General features: G+C 41.8%; 1 protein-coding gene across 3 annotated transcripts in view; it reads left to right on the top strand.

Annotated features, from left to right (window-relative positions):
- Window positions 1-5,547: 5,547 nt before the first annotated feature.
- Window positions 5,548-17,262, top strand: part of Bap170 (Brahma associated protein 170kD) — a 284,703-nt gene continuing 272,988 nt past the window's right edge. For all 3 annotated transcript variants that reach the window (XM_071662586.1, XM_071662584.1, XM_071662583.1), the window contains exons 1-2: window positions 5,548-5,813; window positions 5,913-6,006. In XM_071662586.1, coding sequence (XP_071518687.1) covers window positions 5,722-5,813; window positions 5,913-6,006 — 186 coding nt within the window. In that variant the 5' untranslated portion in view covers window positions 5,548-5,721. The remainder of the gene's footprint in view (window positions 5,814-5,912; window positions 6,007-17,262) is intronic.

The raw sequence follows: 17,262 nt of genomic DNA, 5'->3' as shown, positions 1-17,262 counted from the left end.
CGTAAAAACCAGAAATTTTGCTTTTTCTTGGAAGCAAGCGTTGGTACATCCCATCCCTAAAGAATTCTGGGTGACCATTCTGATCCCTCTAACTCTCGACCTCTTGCTTTGACATCTACCATATCCAAAATCTTTGAATTCCTCCTCAACTCCCGTATCCTCGGATGTCTTGAATCTCACCAGTATGGCTTCTGCAAGGCGGGATCCACTGGTGATACTCTTTCCTACCTTACTAATGTCTGGTCATCATCCCCGAAAGATTTTTGGGGAATCCTATGTAGTTGTATTTTATATATTCAAAGCGTTTGACGAGCTGTGGGCTCGGGGTCTTATTTCTATACTCCCTTCTTTTGTCTTCCCTCCCTCACTTTGCTCCCTCATATCTAACTTCCTCTCTGGCCGATCTAACTCCGTAGCTGTTGATGGATCAGCCTCTTCATCTTTCTCCATCAACAGCGTTAAGAACAGAGGACTGGGCCTTTGAGGGAATATCCTCACCTGGTCCCCTTCTCTGTTTCTTCTTTTGGAAAAGAAAAAAAAGAAAAAAAAAACAGGATTTCCAGCCACCCGCTCCCTCCCCTTTTAGTCGCCTTCCACGACACGCAGGGAATACGTGGGAAGTATTCTTTCTCCCCTATCCCCAGTGATGATATATATATATATATATATATATATATATATATATATATATATATATATATATATATATATATATATATATATATTATCCCTGGGGATAGGGGAGAAAGAATACTTCCCACGTATTCCCTGCGTGTCGTAGAAGGCGACTAAAAGGGGAGGGAGTGGGTGGCTGGAAATCCTTCCCTCTCGTTTTTTTTTTTTTTTAATTTCCCAAAAGAAGGAACAGAGAAGGGGGCCAGGTGAGGATTTTCCCTCTAAGGCCCAGTCCTCTGTTCTTAACGCTACCTCGCAAACGCGGGAAATGGCGAATAGTATGAAAAAAAAAAAAAAAAAAAAAAAATATATATATATATATATATATATATATATATATATATATATATATATATATATCTTTCTTTCATACTATTTGCCATTTCCCGCGATAGCGAGGTAGCGTTAAGAACAGAGGACTGGGTCATTGAGGGAATATCCTCACCTGGCCCTCTTCTCTGTTCCTTCTTTTGGGAAAAAAATATATATATATATATATATATATATATATATAAATATATATATATATGTATATATATATATATATATATATATATATATATATATATATATATATATATACACACGTCCACACACGCAAATATACATACCTACACAGCTTTCTATGTTTACCCCAGACGCTTCACATGCCTTGATTCAATCCACTGACAGCACGTCAACCCCTGTATACCACATGACTCCAATTCACTCTATTCCTTGCCCTCCTTTCACCCTCCTGCATGTTCAGGCCCCGATCACACAAAATCTTTTTCACTCCATCTTTCCACCTCCAATTTGGTCTCCCTCTTCTCCTCGTTCCCTCCACCTCCGACACATATATCCTCTTGGTCAATCTCTCCTCACTCATTCTCTCCATGTGCCCAAACCATTTCAAAACACCCTCTTCTGCTCTCTCAACCACGCTCTTTTTATTTCCACACATCTCTCTTACCCTTACGTTACTTACTCGATCAAACCACCTCACACCACACATTGTCCTCAAACATCTCATTTCCAGCACATCCATCCTCCTGCGCACATCTCTATCCATAGCCCACGCCTCACAACCATACAACATTGTTGGAACCACTATTCCCTCAAACATACCCATTTTTGCTTTCCGAGATAATGTTCTCGACTTCCACACATTTTTCAAGGCTCCCAAAATTTTCGCCCCCTCCCCCACCCTATGATCCACTTCCGCTTCCATGGTTCCATCCGCTGACAGATCCACTCCCAGATATCTAAAACACTTCACTTCCTCCAGTTTTTCTCCATTCAAACTCACCTCCCACTTGACTTGACCCTCACCCCTACTGTACCTAATAACCTTGCTCTTATTCACATTTACTCTCAACTTTCTTCTTCCACACACTTTACCAAACTCAGTCACCAGCTTCTGCAGTTTCTCACATGAATCAGCCACCAGCGCTGTATCATCAGCGAACAACAACTGACTCACTTCCCAAGCTCTCTCATCCCCAACAGACTTCATACTTGCCCCTCTTTCCAGGACTCTTGCATTTACCTCCCTTACAACCCCATCCATAAACAAATTAAACAACCATGGAGACATCACACATATATATATATATATATATATATATATATATATATATATATATATATATATATGCAGGAAATAACAACAAACACGTGACTTCACAAATGCAGAAAACCCATTAGGAAAAGAAAACACAAGAATCCTAAACGCTTTCAAGAATTACCAGGTCTTGAGAGGACTAGTTATAGAGAAGAGAAAATAGATACAGTAGAGGTTATGTACACAGAACCGGAGGAAACATGGAATGGGGTCAAGCGACCTTATACTTAGTGAGAGGCGAGGATCTGTGTAACCCACACACGACTTAACATTGACCTGACATCTCCCGGATGACAACACTCAGGTAAAACCAGGCCTAAGGTTGACCTACATACATATTTTGCAAGTTAACCTTATGTCCAGTTTTACATGTGTAAGGTCATTGAGGGAAGTCAAGGTCAGGTAGAGGGTGGGTCACACACACACCCTTGTGCCAACCTCGCCTCTTCATAATAACGAGGTTACATGACCCCCATTCTATGTTTCTGTATACATAACCTCTATTGTATCTGTTTCTCACTCTGTAACTAGTCCTCTGAAGACCTGGTAATACACGAAAGCGCTCAGGATTCTCATGTTTACTTTACCCTGTGGTGTTTCTGCATATACAGTGGTGATTGTGCATATACCTCTTCACGGTGAAGTGAAGATTTTGCATATAATATATATATATATATATATATATATATATATATATATATATATATATATATATATATATATATATATATATATATAATCCCTGGGGATAGGGGAGAAAGAATACTTCCCACGTTTTCCCTGCGTGTCGTGGAAGGCGAGTTAAAGGGGAGGGAGCGGGGGCTGGAAATCCTCCCCTCTCGTTTTTAATTTTCCAAAAGAAGGAACAGAGAAGGAGGCCAAGTAAGGATATCCCCTCTAAGGCTCAGTCCTCTGTTCTTAACGCTACCTCGCTTTCGCGGGAAAAGGCGAATATGTATGGAAAAAAAAAAGAATATATATATATATATATATATATATATATATATATATATATATATGTATGTATGTATGTATGTATTATGTGTGATTATACCTAGACAAACTCATATATAGATGGTTAAATTATTCAAACAGACGCAGTCTTTCACAGTTTGGGTCACCTGTCAGAACAGTCAGCCGCCCTCAGTCTTTTTATACATGAGCCAGAGAAAATGTGATACCTGCCCCGCATTCATAGTGGCAGTGTATGTGGTCTCAGAATTATATTCAACACCTGAAGAAGGTGACGAAGATACTTCGGATGGTGGATGTTAGCCTGACCAAGACGCATTTGATAGGCTTAAATTTAAGCCCAGAGAATCCACGGAAATTAGAAGTGACAAACGAAAATTTATCATTTTGTCCAGCTTGCTATCCCTCCTGGAGTGGACTGTGGCGTGGTAAATAGCGGGAAGTATACAGTACAACAGATAATGTATACGTTTCTTCATGCTGCTGACTGGCAGTGTCCGTGGAAGGATCCGGGCAAGGTAAGGAAATTGCGTGGTGCGTCCTCAATGACTTTTTGTATGTTTACTGAACAGCATTAGCCTCTGTCTTGCTAGCTAGTGGAAATATTATTCATACATCCATCTTATCTGTTCTCTAGTCTCATATTGCAAACATCAGGACAATAAAATCTTAACTTATTGGGCGTAAAAGAATTAGCACTATGAAATTGGGGATGGTCTTGTCATTATGAAACCCCAGAAGACATAGACGCAACAGACTTGGGCCAGCGAGAACAAAAAGAAAAAAAGATTGAGACCATAAATTTTGGACTGACTGGCTTGTATAGATCCTGGAATGTCTGACTGACTTGTAGATCCTGGAATGTTGACGGCACAAAATAGTCGAGCCTAGGCCACAAGCTTTTTAGCTCAGGCTGAAAACTTTTTCCAGAATCTAATCATTACTTCTAAAGAATTGACACATTCTAATATATAAGTCTATCAATGTACTGATACTGAAACTTGCATAACATACTAAATGAAGTAACATAGTCTGTTGTACAACATGTAGAAACACTTGTTCCCAAAAAACGTATGGTGCATATGAGTAAATCTATTGTTGAAATGTGTGAGCATTATCATTGTAGTCCTATCATTTATTCAAACCGTAGAATCCGGCCATAGTCGCATACAATTTAGTCGGAATGTACCCTACACATACAATAATTTACGAGGGAACAAACTCGGGCTTCCTGCTTGCTCCCTTATGGTTACGTAACAGTGACGTCATGTGTTAGTCCGCCATCGACTCTGTTCCGTTATTAAAGTTATCAGGTGTAGCAGGAACATCCATGAAAGTTCGATTTCATAAGGTATAGTGATGATATTACCCATACACTTTATGCGGGGCACGAACCCTGGGATTGGGATACGAGGTATTTAAAGAAAACGGGACGACCTCCCCGTGTCCTCCTTGGGGCCAGCTCCTCCTGAAAGTCTGGGCCACTCTTTGCACGTTTGAATTTCGGCTGTTCATTGCTTCGCTGAATTCTGAACTGGTGGAGCTCCTCACCAGGAAGAGATGGGATCTAAATAAAAATTGGGGGGAAATCAGGTCGATAGAGGTCTTTTCTTGGGTTCACAAGGTCGGAGGTGGCGTAGGAGACCGGGCGAGACAATTTGAGTTGGTCGATACAATTTGGGATGGTTGTTGCGAGGGTAGCGTTCAGCGAGTCGCGGGCCCCCTCAGCGTCACCCGTCAAGAAACCCTTCAGCGCGCGCCCTTTGCACCTTCTACATTTCCTAAGTGACCCAAAGACTTTATATCCAATTATATGTACCATAATAAAATATAAATTATCAGCCATCAGGAAGGCCAAGGTGACGCCCATGTCATTTCCTCCCGTCCGCCATTTTGTGGACACGAACAAAGAGTTTCAGTTTTTGCGGTTGATAAGAGCGCCGTATGGAATTGAAGGATTCCCTGGAGCTTGAGTCTTAGTATCAGCACTAGGTCTATCATAGTGAGGATTCATATCAGAGCACGAAACGAATTTATTGTAATGTTAATCAATAAAGTATTTCAGAGCCTGCGCGACCGTCGCTAGGTGCAGATGGGGGTTGTATTTCCCAACACCATCGTACGTGTCCTAAAAAAAGTACTTTAATTTTTCTTCGTGTTTTCATGACTAATCAGTAAATGTCAATAAAATAACTTATTTTTACAATATTATTTATGTTAATGATGAAATATCTGGCAAGTTACCTTTGAAAATATATTTGTGAGTGTTAGTGCGTTGTGGTGATGGTGACGTCCGAGGCAGAGTATTGGAACGCGTGGTGGTGAGCCGCTCGCGAACAATACGTACCGCCGGTGTGTCCTGACTCTGCTTCTACAGTGCCCAGTGCTCCGCTCTGTGACTGCCGCCCTGCCCCAGAAATGTGTTCTCGGTGTTTCTGAGTGAGTGCTTTAGTGTGTGATCACAAGAAAACATGACTAAAGAAATGAACAAAGACGCCGAAGCATATGACAGGGAATATGATGGGTTTCTCAAGCAGCTTGAAGAGTTTCATCAGCAGAGAGGGTAAGTGCCGTTACCGTGTGTACCTGAGTGCACTTGCTGATGATTTGTGGTGTGGTATATGTGCAGTGTCAAGTAATAAGGGTATGTGTGTCCCGACAGGACCGCCTTCAAGCGGCTGCCTCGCATCAACGGGAAGGGAGTGGACCTGTACCTGCTGTATGTGGTGGTGACGGCGCGCGGCGGCTGGCAGAAGGTCGGTGTCTCGGGGACCACTCGTATTTTCCCGCCACGGGTGCGAGGCCAGTGGCACTCTGGCACCTCACGCACGCCAAGCACACACACACACACACCTCTCCCGCGCTTCCACACATACCACCCCCCCGTCTCGCCCTGACCCACACTCCCACAGCCCACACTGCCCACGGCCCTCTAACAGGCCAGGCTGGTCTGCCCGCTCCTGCCGTCCACCTCACGCATGTGGCCGTGGGTGGTAGCTGGTGATGCCCCCTAGGCCTCCACTGCATCATAACATAAACATTATGGCCCTCTTAAAAACCTATGTCACCTCCCTTAAAATCCCAGGACAGTGCATTGCCATTAAACTTAGTTCAGACAGCTAAATTCATTAGGCCTATGGCATCTATCCATAGCTTACTCTCCAAAGCATGTTGGACCTTATCAGTGTTTGTTGTTCACTTGGGCTTTCTAAGGCTAAAAATTAAATCAGCTTCAATAGAAGACACAACTCCTTTGTGTCCCTAATTCTGCATCAATATTTAAGGGTCTACACTTTTTTCTATCTTTGGTTGGTGGTCTGTTAGAAAAGCTTGCTAGTTTGTTTTCAGTGGATATGGACTTTACAAATTAGGAAATCCTCAAAATAAGTGTTTGACAAAAGTTTTCTTCAGGCACAAAAGCCAACAAAATTTGTCTACTTAGGTTCTGAACCTGTATCTGGCAACACTGATGAAGCTTGGGACTGTTGGGTCAAGATCATACAGCTTCATAACATAACCAGTTCAAAACAACCTAACATGAGGGAATAGGAGAGAGAAAAACAAAAAGTTTCCCCATTTTATATTTTGCTGTTTCTTTTAATTGATTTAGTTCAGACCATCCTTAATTTCAAGGAAGTAAGGTGGATTAGATAATTTTCGAAATTGAGTATAGCATCTAATTTATTATGTTGAGAATGTCCACATTTTACATGGGATGAGGAGACTTTTTAGTTGATACATACAAGACAGACTTTGTAGATTTGATCTTTACTACCAATGATATTCATGATATTGCACTTTGATATTGTTTAGTTGCTTTGATTTCTTTAAAAGTCTGTAGATGTGAACGGATGCATGTTTATTCATGAAAATAATCTTTGATTTGCATGATTGAAATTTTTGTTATATGGGAAATATATTGTTTCATGTAATCAGTGTAAGTTAATGTCATTACCTGTACATTTGCAAACAGCTTTTGTTTTGATGAAAAAGGGTAAGGAAAGCTTCATTATTTGATGTTTTGTAATTTTTTTCTTGCCTGCTCTATAATTTTTATCTATAAAGCCCTACCCTCTTTCGGGCAACTTTTATTATTGGGGGGTTTGGAAATATACTAAAAAGTAGTACCAAAATGTCTATAAGTGTTTGAGGAGAAATTATGTCTATATATATATATATATATATATATATTGAGAATTAGAAATGATTCTCTTAAAAGATTTGTTGATATGGGTCACAGCCTTAAATTACAAAGTTCTCTAGCAAAATCGCACTTTTTTTTTTTGGTTGTGATTATAGTAAGTAAAAGTGAGTTCAGAGTCATTGGTAAAGAGACAGTTTCCTTGGCATCGTTTTTGATTACATTGCATGATACTAGTCTTGTACTGTATGGTACATTACGGTAATGCCTAGTAAAACAAGCTTTCCTGCAGTGGATAGTGGATGGCTTACATATACTAGACTAGTTTCACTTCTGTGCTTGCTAAAGTACGCATGTACCACAGATAATAATGGTATACACAGATGGTAAATTAAACTATATACATGCATATCACTTTCCTTGGTTGATTTTTAGATTTTCTATTTTACCCTGGGAAACATATGTATCTTGATAATTGTTACAAAGGAATTCTGCTTTTGAAAGTGCATGAGGTGTATCATGAAAGTATATTTCACTTATTTTTTTTCATTACATATTAGCAGTAACTTGCTGTAGACGTTTTCATCAAGAAATGTGAGATCTGAATGGCAAGAGGACACTTTATGACAGACTAATTTGAGCTTAATGAATGCATTTTATCAAATTAGAGTTGGGAAGTCATGGAAAACCTCCATAGTGATACTGGTGCTGCAGCTCTGCTCTAACATCTTTAAAGTTGAACTCACTTTTGGGGAAACTTGCGAGCATATTTAGATTTGTCAAATATATGTTGTGTGTGGAACATGCAGTCTGTTTAAACTGATGAGGTATTGAAAATTAGGTAGGTCTACGAGTTAGCGAATAGAACAAAGTTGTGGAGTATTATTGCTGTCTTGTATGGAATTGGGACTATTTATTTATAGGAGGGAAGTTGCTAGAAGCAGTGAAAAGTTTTAATCGAGGATGTAAGGGATGTGTACTAGTAGGAAGAGAGGAAAGTGATTGGTTCTCAGTGAATGTTGGTTTGCGGCAAGGGTGTGTGATGTCTCCATGGTTGTTGAATTTGTTTATGGATGGGGTTGTTAGGGAGGTGAATGCAAGTTTTGGAGAGGGGCAAGTATCCAGTCTGTTTTGTACGAGAGAGCTTGGGAAGTGAGTCAGTTGTTGTTTCCTGATGATACAGCACTGGTGGCTGATTCATGTGAGAAACTGCAGAAGCTGGTGACTGAGTTTGGTATATTGTGTGAAAGAAAAATGCTGAGAGGAAATGTGAATAAGAGCAAGGTTATTAGGTTCAGTAGGGTTGAGGGACAAGTCAGCTGGGGAGGTAAGTTTGAATGAAGAAAAACTAGGAGGAAGTGAAGTGTGAGTGGATTTGGCAGCAGATGGAAGAGGAAGAGAGTCACAGGGTGGGGGAGGGGGTGAAAGTTCTGGAAGGGTTGAAAAATGTGTGGAAGGCGAGAACATTATCTTGGAAAGCAAAAATGGTTATGTTTGAAGGAATAGTGGTTCCAACGATGTTATATGGTTATGAGGTGTGGGCTATAGATAGGGTTGTGCGGAGGAGGGTGGATGTGTCGGAAATGAGATGTTTGAGGACACTATGTGGTGTGAGGTGGTTTGATGAAGTTATAATAGGGTAAGAGAAATGTGTGGTAATAAAAAGAGTGTGGTTGAGAGAGCAGAAGAGTGTGTATTGAAATGGTTTGGTCATATGGAGAAAATGAGTGAGGAAAGATTGACAAAGAGGATATATGTGTCAGAGGTGGAGGGAACGAGAAGTGGGTTACCAAATTGGAGGTGGAAGGATTGAGTGAAAAGGATTTTGAGTGATCGTTGCTTGATTGTGCAGGAGGGTGAAAGGCATGCAAGGAATAGAGTGAATTGGAAAGATGTGGTATACTGGAGTGGACGTGCTGTCAGTGGATTGAACCAGGGTTTGTAAAGTGTCTGGGGTAAACCATGGAAAGTTTTGTGGGGCCTGGATGTGGAAAGGAAGCTGTGGTTTCGGTGCATTATTCATGTCAGCTAGAGACTGTGAACAAATGTGGCCTTTGTTGTCTTTTCCTAGCGCTACCTTGCGTGCGTGTGTGGGGAGGGGGTTATTTCATGTGGCGGGGTGGCATCGGGAATGAATAAAGGCAGCAGGTATGAATTATGCACGTGTATGTATATGTATATGTTTGTGTATGTATATATATGTATACGTTGAAATGTATAGTTATGTATATGTGCATGTGTGGATGTGTATGTATATACATGTGTATGTGTTGGGCCTTTCTATTGTCTGTTTACTTGCGTTACCTTGCTAACATGAGAGACAGCGACAAAGTATAATGAAAAATGAATATATACATATATATATATATACTTAGAAAAGCAAATGGATTTGTATGTAGCATTTATGGATCTGGAGAAGGCATATGATAGAGTTGATAGAGATGCTCTGTGGAAGGTATTAAGAATATATGGTGTGGGAGGCAAGTTGTTAGAAGCAGTGAAAAGTTTTTATCGAGGATGTAAGGCATGTGTACGTGTAGGAAGAGAGGAAAGTGATTGGTTCTCAGTGAATGTAGGTTTGCGGCAGGGGTGTGTGATGTCTCCATGGTTGTTTAATTTGTTTATGGATGGGGTTGTAAAGGAGGTAAATGCAAGAGTCCTGGAAAGAGGGGCAAGTATGAAGTCTGTTGGGGATGAGAGAGCTTGGGAAGTGAGTCAATTGTTGTTCGCTGATGATACAGCGCTGGTGGCTGATTCATGTGAGAAACTGCAGAAGCTGGTGACTGAGTTTGGTAAAGTGTGTGGAAGAAGAAAGTTGAGAGTAAATGTGAATAAGAGCAAGGTTATTAGGTACAGTAGGGGTGAGGGTCAAGTCAATTGGGAGGTGAGTTTGAATGGAGAAAAACTGGAGGAAGTGAAGTGTTTTAGATATCTGGGAGTGGATCTGTCAGCGGATGGAACCATGGAAGCGGAAGTGGATCATAGGGTGGGGGAGGGGGCGAAAATTTTGGGAGCCTTGAAAAATGTGTGGAAGTCGAGAACATTATCTCGGAAAGCAAAAATGGGTATGTTTGAGGGAATAGTGGTTCCAACAATGCTGTATGGTTGCGAGGCGTGGGCTATGGATAGAGATGTGCGCAGGAGGATGGATGTGCTGGAAATGAGATGTTTGAGGACAATGTGTGGTGTGAGGTGGTTTGAGCGAGTAAGTAACGTAAGGGTAAGAGAGATGTGTGGAAATAAAAAGAGCGTGGTTGAGAGAGCAGAAGAGGGTGTTTTGAAATGGTTTGGGCACATGGAGAGAATGAGTGAGGAGAGATTGACCAAGAGGATATATGTGTCGGAGGTGGAGGGAACGAGGAGAAGAGGGAGACCAAATTGGAGGTGGAAAGATGGAGTGAAAAAGATTTTGTGTGATCGGGGCCTGAACATGCAGGAGGGTGAAAGGAGGGCAAGAAATAGAGTGAATTGGAGTCATGTGGTATACAGGGGTTGACGTGCTGTCAGTGGATTGAAGCAAGGCATGTGAAGCGTCTGGGGTAAACCATGGAAAGCTGTGTAGGTATGTATATTTGCGTGTGTGGACGTGTGTATGTACATGTGTATGGGGGGGGGGGGTTGGGCCATTTCTTTCGTCTGTTTCCTTGCGCTACCTCGCAAACGCGGGAGACAGCGACAAAGTATAAAAAAAAAAAAAAAAAAAAAAGAATATATATATATTTATTTATTTTTATTTTGTTTTGTCGCTGTCTCCCGCGTTTGTGAGGTAGCGCAAGGAAACAGACAAAAAGAAATGGCCCAACCCACCCCCATACACAATGTATATACATACACGTCCACACACGCAAATATACATACCTATACATCTCAATGTAAACACATATATACACACACAGACACATACATATATACCCATGCACTCAATTCACACTGCCTGCCTTTATTCATTCCCATCGCCACCTCGCCACACATGGAATACCATCCCCCTCCTCCCTCATGTGTGCGAGGTAGCACTAGGAAAAGACAACAAAGGCTCCATTCGTTCACACTCAGTTCTAGCTGTCATGCAATAATGCCCGAAACCACAGCTCCCTTTCCACATCCAGGCCCCACACAACTTTCCATGGTTTACCCCAGATGCTTCACGTGCCCTGATTTAATCCACTGACAGCACATCAACTCCGGTATACCACATCGATCCAATTCACTCTATTCCTTGCCCTCCTTTCACCCTCCTGCATGTTCAGGCCTCGATCACACAAAATCTTTTTCACTCCATCTTTCCACCTCCAATTTGGTCTCCCACTTCTCCTCGTTCCCTCCACCTCCGACACATATATCCTCTTGGTCAATCTTTCCTCACTCATTCTCTCCATGTGCCCAAACCATTTCAAAACACCCTCTTCTACTCTCTCAACCACGCTCTTTTTATTTCCACACATCTCTCTTACCCTTACATTACTTACTTGATCCAACCACCTCACACCACACATTGTCCTCAAACATCTCATTTCCAGCACATCCATCCTCTGCGCACAACTCTATCCATAGCCCACGCCTCGCAACTATGCAACATTGTTGGAACCACTATTCCTTCAAACATACCCATTTTTGCTTTCCGAGATAATATTCTCGACTTCTACACATTCTTCAAGGCTCCCAGGATTTTCGCCCCCTCCCCCACCCTATGATCCACTTCCGCCTCCATGGTTCCATCCGCTGCCAGATCCACTCCCAGATATCTAAAACACTTTGCTTCCTCCAGTTTTGCTCCATTCAAACTTACCTCCCAATTGACTTGACCCTCAACCCTACTGTACCTAATTACCTTGCTCTTATTCACATTTACTCTTAACTTTCTTCTTTCACACACTTTACCAAACTCAGTCACCAGCTTCTGCAGTTTCTCACATGAATCAGCCACCAGTGCTGTATCATCAGCGAACAACTACTGACTCACTTCCCAAGCTCTCTCATCCCCAACAGACTTCATACTTGCCCCTCTTTCCAAAACTCTTGCATTCACCTCCCTAACAACCCCATCCATAAACAAATTAAACAACCATGGAGACATCACACACCCCTGCCGCAAACCTACATTCAATATATATATATATATATATATATATATATATATTTTTTTTTTTCATACTCTTCGCCATTTCCTGTGTTAGCGAGGTAGCGTTAACACAGAGGACTGGGCCTTTGAGGGAATATCCTCATCTTGCCCCCTTCTCTGTTTCTTCTTTGGGGAAAAAAAAAAAAAGTAAGAGGGGAGGATTTCCAGCCCCCCACTCCCTTCCCTTTAGTCGCCTTCTACGACACGCAGGGAATACGTGGGAAGTAATCTTTTTCCCCTATCCCCAGGTATAATATATATATATATATATATATATATATATATATATATATATATATATATATATATATATATATTTTTCTTTTTTTGCCACTGTCTCCCGCGTTTGCGAGGTAGCGCAAGGAAACAGACGAAAGAAATGGCCCAACCCACCCCCATACACATGTATATACATACGTCCACACACGCAAATATACATACCTACACAGCTTTCCATGGTTTACCCCAGATGCTTCACATGCCCTGATTCAATCCACTGACAGCACGTCAACCCCGGTATACCACATCGATCCAATTCACTCTATTCCTTGCCCTCCTTTCACCCTCCTGCATGTTCAGGCCCCGATCACACAAAATCTTTTTCACTCCACCTTTCCACCTCCAATTTGGTCTCCCACTTCTCCTCGTTCCCTCCACCTCCGATACATATATCCTCTTGGTCAATCTTTCCTCACTCATTCTCTCCATGTGCCCAAACCATTTCAAAACACCCTCTTCTGCTCTCTCAACCACGCTCTTTTTATTTCCACACATCTCTCTTACCCTTACATTACTTACTCGATCAAACCACCTCACACCACACATTGTCCTCAAACATCTCATTTCCAGTCCATCCTCCTGCGCACAACTCTATCCATAGCCCACGCCTCGCAACCATACAACATTGTTGGAACCACTGTTCCTTCAAACATACCCATTTTTGCTTTCCGAGATAATGTTCTCGACTTCCACACATTCTTCAAGGCTCCCAGAATTTTTGCCCCCTCCCCCACCCTATGATCCACTTCCGCTTCCATGGTTCCATCCGCTGCCAGATCCACTCCCAGATATCTAAAACACTTTACTTCCTCCAGTTTTTCTCCATTCAAACTTACCTCCCAATTGACTTGACCCTCGACCCTACTGTACCTAATTACCTTGCTCTTATTCACATTTACTCTTAACTTTCTTCTTTCACACACTTTACCAAACTCAGTCACCAGCTTCTGCAGTTTCTCTCGTGAATCATCCACTAGCACTGTATCATCAGCGAGCAACAACTGACTCACTTCCCAAGCTCTCTCATCCCCAACAGACTTCATACTTGCCCATCTTTCCAAAACTCTTGCATTCACCTCCCTAACAACCCCATCCATAAACAAATTAAACAACCATGGAGACATCACACACCCCTGCCGCAAACCTACATTCACTGAGAACCAATCACTTTCTTCTCTTCCTACACGTACACATCTTACATCCTCGATAAAAACTTTTCACTGCTTCTAACAACTTGCCTCCCACACCATATATTCTTAATACCTTCCACAGAGCATCTCTATCAACTCTATCATATGCCTTCTCCAGATCCATAAATGCTACATATAAATCCATTTGCTTTTCTAAGTATTTCTCACATACATTCTTCAAAGCAAACATCTGATCCACACATCCTCTACCACTTCTGAAACCACACTGCTCTTCCCCAATCTGATGCTCTGTACATGCCTTCACCCTCTCAATCAATACCCTCCCATATAATTTACCAGGAATACTCAACAAACTTATACCTCTGAAATTTGAGCACTCACTCTTATCCCCTTTGCCTTTATACAATGGCACTATGCACGCATTCCGCCAATCCTCAGGCACCTCACCATGAGTCATACATACATTAAATAACCTTACCAACCAGTCAGTAATACAGTCACCCCCTTTTATAATAAATTCCACTGCAATACCATCCAAACCTGCTGCCTTGCCGGCTTTCATCTTCCGCAAAGCTTTTACTACCTCTTCTCTGTTTACCAAATCATTTTCCCTAACCCTCTTACTTTGCACACCACCTCGACCAAAACACCCTATATCTGCCACTCTTATCATCAAACACATTCAACAAACCTTCAAAATACTCACTCCATCTCCTTCTCACATCACCACTACTTGTTATCACCTCCCCATTTGTGCCCTTCACTGAAGTTCCCATTTGCTCCCTTGTCTTACGCACTTTATTTACCTCCTTCCAGAACATCTTTTTATTCTCCCTAAAATTTAATGATTCTCACCCCAACTCTCATTTGCCCTCTTTTTCACCTCTTGGGGAAGAGCAGTGTTGTTTCAGAAGTGGTAGAGGATGTGTGGATCTGGTGTTTGCTTTGAAGATTGTATGAGAAATACTTAGAAAAGCAAATGGATTTGTATCTAGCATTTATGGATCTGGAGAAGGCATATGATAGAGTTGATAGAGATGCTTTGTGGAAGGTATTAAGAATGTATGGTGTGGGAGGCAAGTTGTTAGAAGCAGTGAAAAGTTTTTATCGAGGATATAAGGCATGGGTACGTGTAGGAAGAGAGGAAAGTGATTGGTTCTCAGTGAATGTAGGTTTGTGGCAGGGGTGTGTGATGTCTCCATGGTTGTTTAATTTGTTTATGGATGGGGTTGTTAGGGAGGTGAATGCAAGAGTTTTGGAAAGGGGCAAGTATGAAGTCTGTTGGGGACGAGAGAGCTTGGGAAGTGAGTCAGTTGTTGCTCGCTGATGATACAGCGCTAGTGGATGATTCACGTGAGAAACTGCAGAAGCTGGTGACTGAGTTTGGTAAAGTGTGTGAAAGAAGAAAGTTAAGAGTAAATGTGAATAAGAGCAAGGTAATTAGGTACAGTAGGGTTGAGGATCAAGTCAATTGGGAGGTAAGTTTGAATGGAGAAAAACTGGAGGAAGTAAAGTGTTTTAGATATCTGGGAGTGGATCTGGCAGCGGATGGAACCATGGAAGCGGAAGTGGATCATAGGGTGTGGGAGGGGGCGAAAATTCTGGGGGCCTTGAAGAATGTGTGGAAGTCGAGAACATTATCTCGGAAAGCAAAAATGGGTATGTTTGAAGGAATAGTGGTTCCAACAATGTTGTATGGTTGCGAGGCATGGGTTATGGATAGAGTTGTGCGCAGGAGGATGGATGTACTGGAAATGAGATGTTTGAGGACAATATGTGGTATGAGGTAGTTTGATTGAGTAAGTAATAATAGAGTAGGAGAGATGTGTGGTAATAAAAAGTGTGTGGTTGAGAGAGCAGAAGAGGGTATTTTGAAATGGTTTGGTCACTTAGAGAAAATGAGTGAGGAAAGATTGACCAAGAGGATATGTGTCAGAGTTGGAGGGAATGAGGAGAAGTGGGAGACCAAATTGGAGGTGGAAAGGTGGAGTGAAAAATATTTTGAATGATCGGGGTCAGAACATGCAGGAGGGTGAAAGGCATGCAAGGAATAGAGTGAATTGTAACGATGTGGTATACCGGGGTTGACGTGCTGTCAGTGGATTGAACCAGGGCATGTGAAGTGTCTGGGGTAAACCATGGAAAGTTGTGTGGGGCCTGGATGTGGAAAGGGAGCTGTGGATTCAGTTCATTATTACATGACAGCTAGAGACTGAGTGTGAATGAATGTGGCCTTTGTTGTCTTTTCCGAGCGCTACCTCGCACACATGAGGGGGGAGGGGGTTGTTATTTCATGTGTGGTGAGGTGGCGATGGGAATGAATAAAGGCAGACTGTATGAATTATGTACGTGTATATATGTATATGTCTGTGTGTGTATATATGTGTATACGTTGAGATGTATAGGTATGTATATTTGCGTGTGTGGACGTGTATGTATATACATGTGTATGTGGGTGGGTTGGGCCATTCTTTCGTCTGTTTCCTTGCGCTACCTCGCTAACGCGGGAGACAACGGCAAAGCATAATAAAATAAATTTAAATAATATATATATATATATATATATATATATATATATCTTTTCTTTCTTTCAAACTATTCGCCATTTCCCGTGTTAGCGAGGTAGCGTTAAGAACAGAGAACTGGGCCTTTGAGGGAATATCCTCACCTGGCCCCCTTCTCTGTTCCTTCTTTTGGGGAAAAAAAAAAAAATAGAAAAAAAAAAATAATGAGGGGGAGGATTTCCAGCCCCCCGCTCCCTCCTCTTTTAGTCGCCTTCTATGACACGCAGGGAATACGTGGGAAGTATTCTTTCTCCCCTATCCCAGGGGAGAATGTGTGGATCAGGTGTTTGCTTTGAAGAATGTATGTGAGAAATACTTAGAAAAGCAAATGGATTTGTATGTAGCATTTATGGATCTGGAGAAGGCATATGATAGAGTTGATAGAGATGCTCTGTGGAAGGTATTAAGAATATATGGTGTGGGAGGCAAGTTGTTAGAAGCAGTGAAAAGTTTTTATCGAGGATGTAAGGCATGTGTACGTGTAGGAAGAGAGGAAAGTGATTGGTTCTCAGTGAATGTAGGTTTGCGGCATGGGTGTGTGATGTCTCCATGGTTGTTTAATTTGTTTATGGATGGGGTTGTAAGGGAGGTAAATGCAAGAGTCCTGGAAAGAGGGGCAAGTATGAAGTCTGTTGGGGATGAGAGAGCTGGGGAAGTGAGTCAGTTGTTGTTCGCTGATGATACAGCGCTGGTGGCTGATTCATGTGAGAAACTGCAGAAGCTGGTGACTGAGTTTGGTAAAGTGTGTGGAAGAAGAA

This window comes from Panulirus ornatus, chromosome 6 (genome assembly GCF_036320965.1).
Source record: "Panulirus ornatus isolate Po-2019 chromosome 6, ASM3632096v1, whole genome shotgun sequence".
Lineage (NCBI taxonomy): Eukaryota > Metazoa > Arthropoda > Malacostraca > Decapoda > Palinuridae > Panulirus > Panulirus ornatus.
Note: the sequence above shows the minus strand (reverse complement) of the source record. Positions and strands in the feature narration are given on the sequence as shown.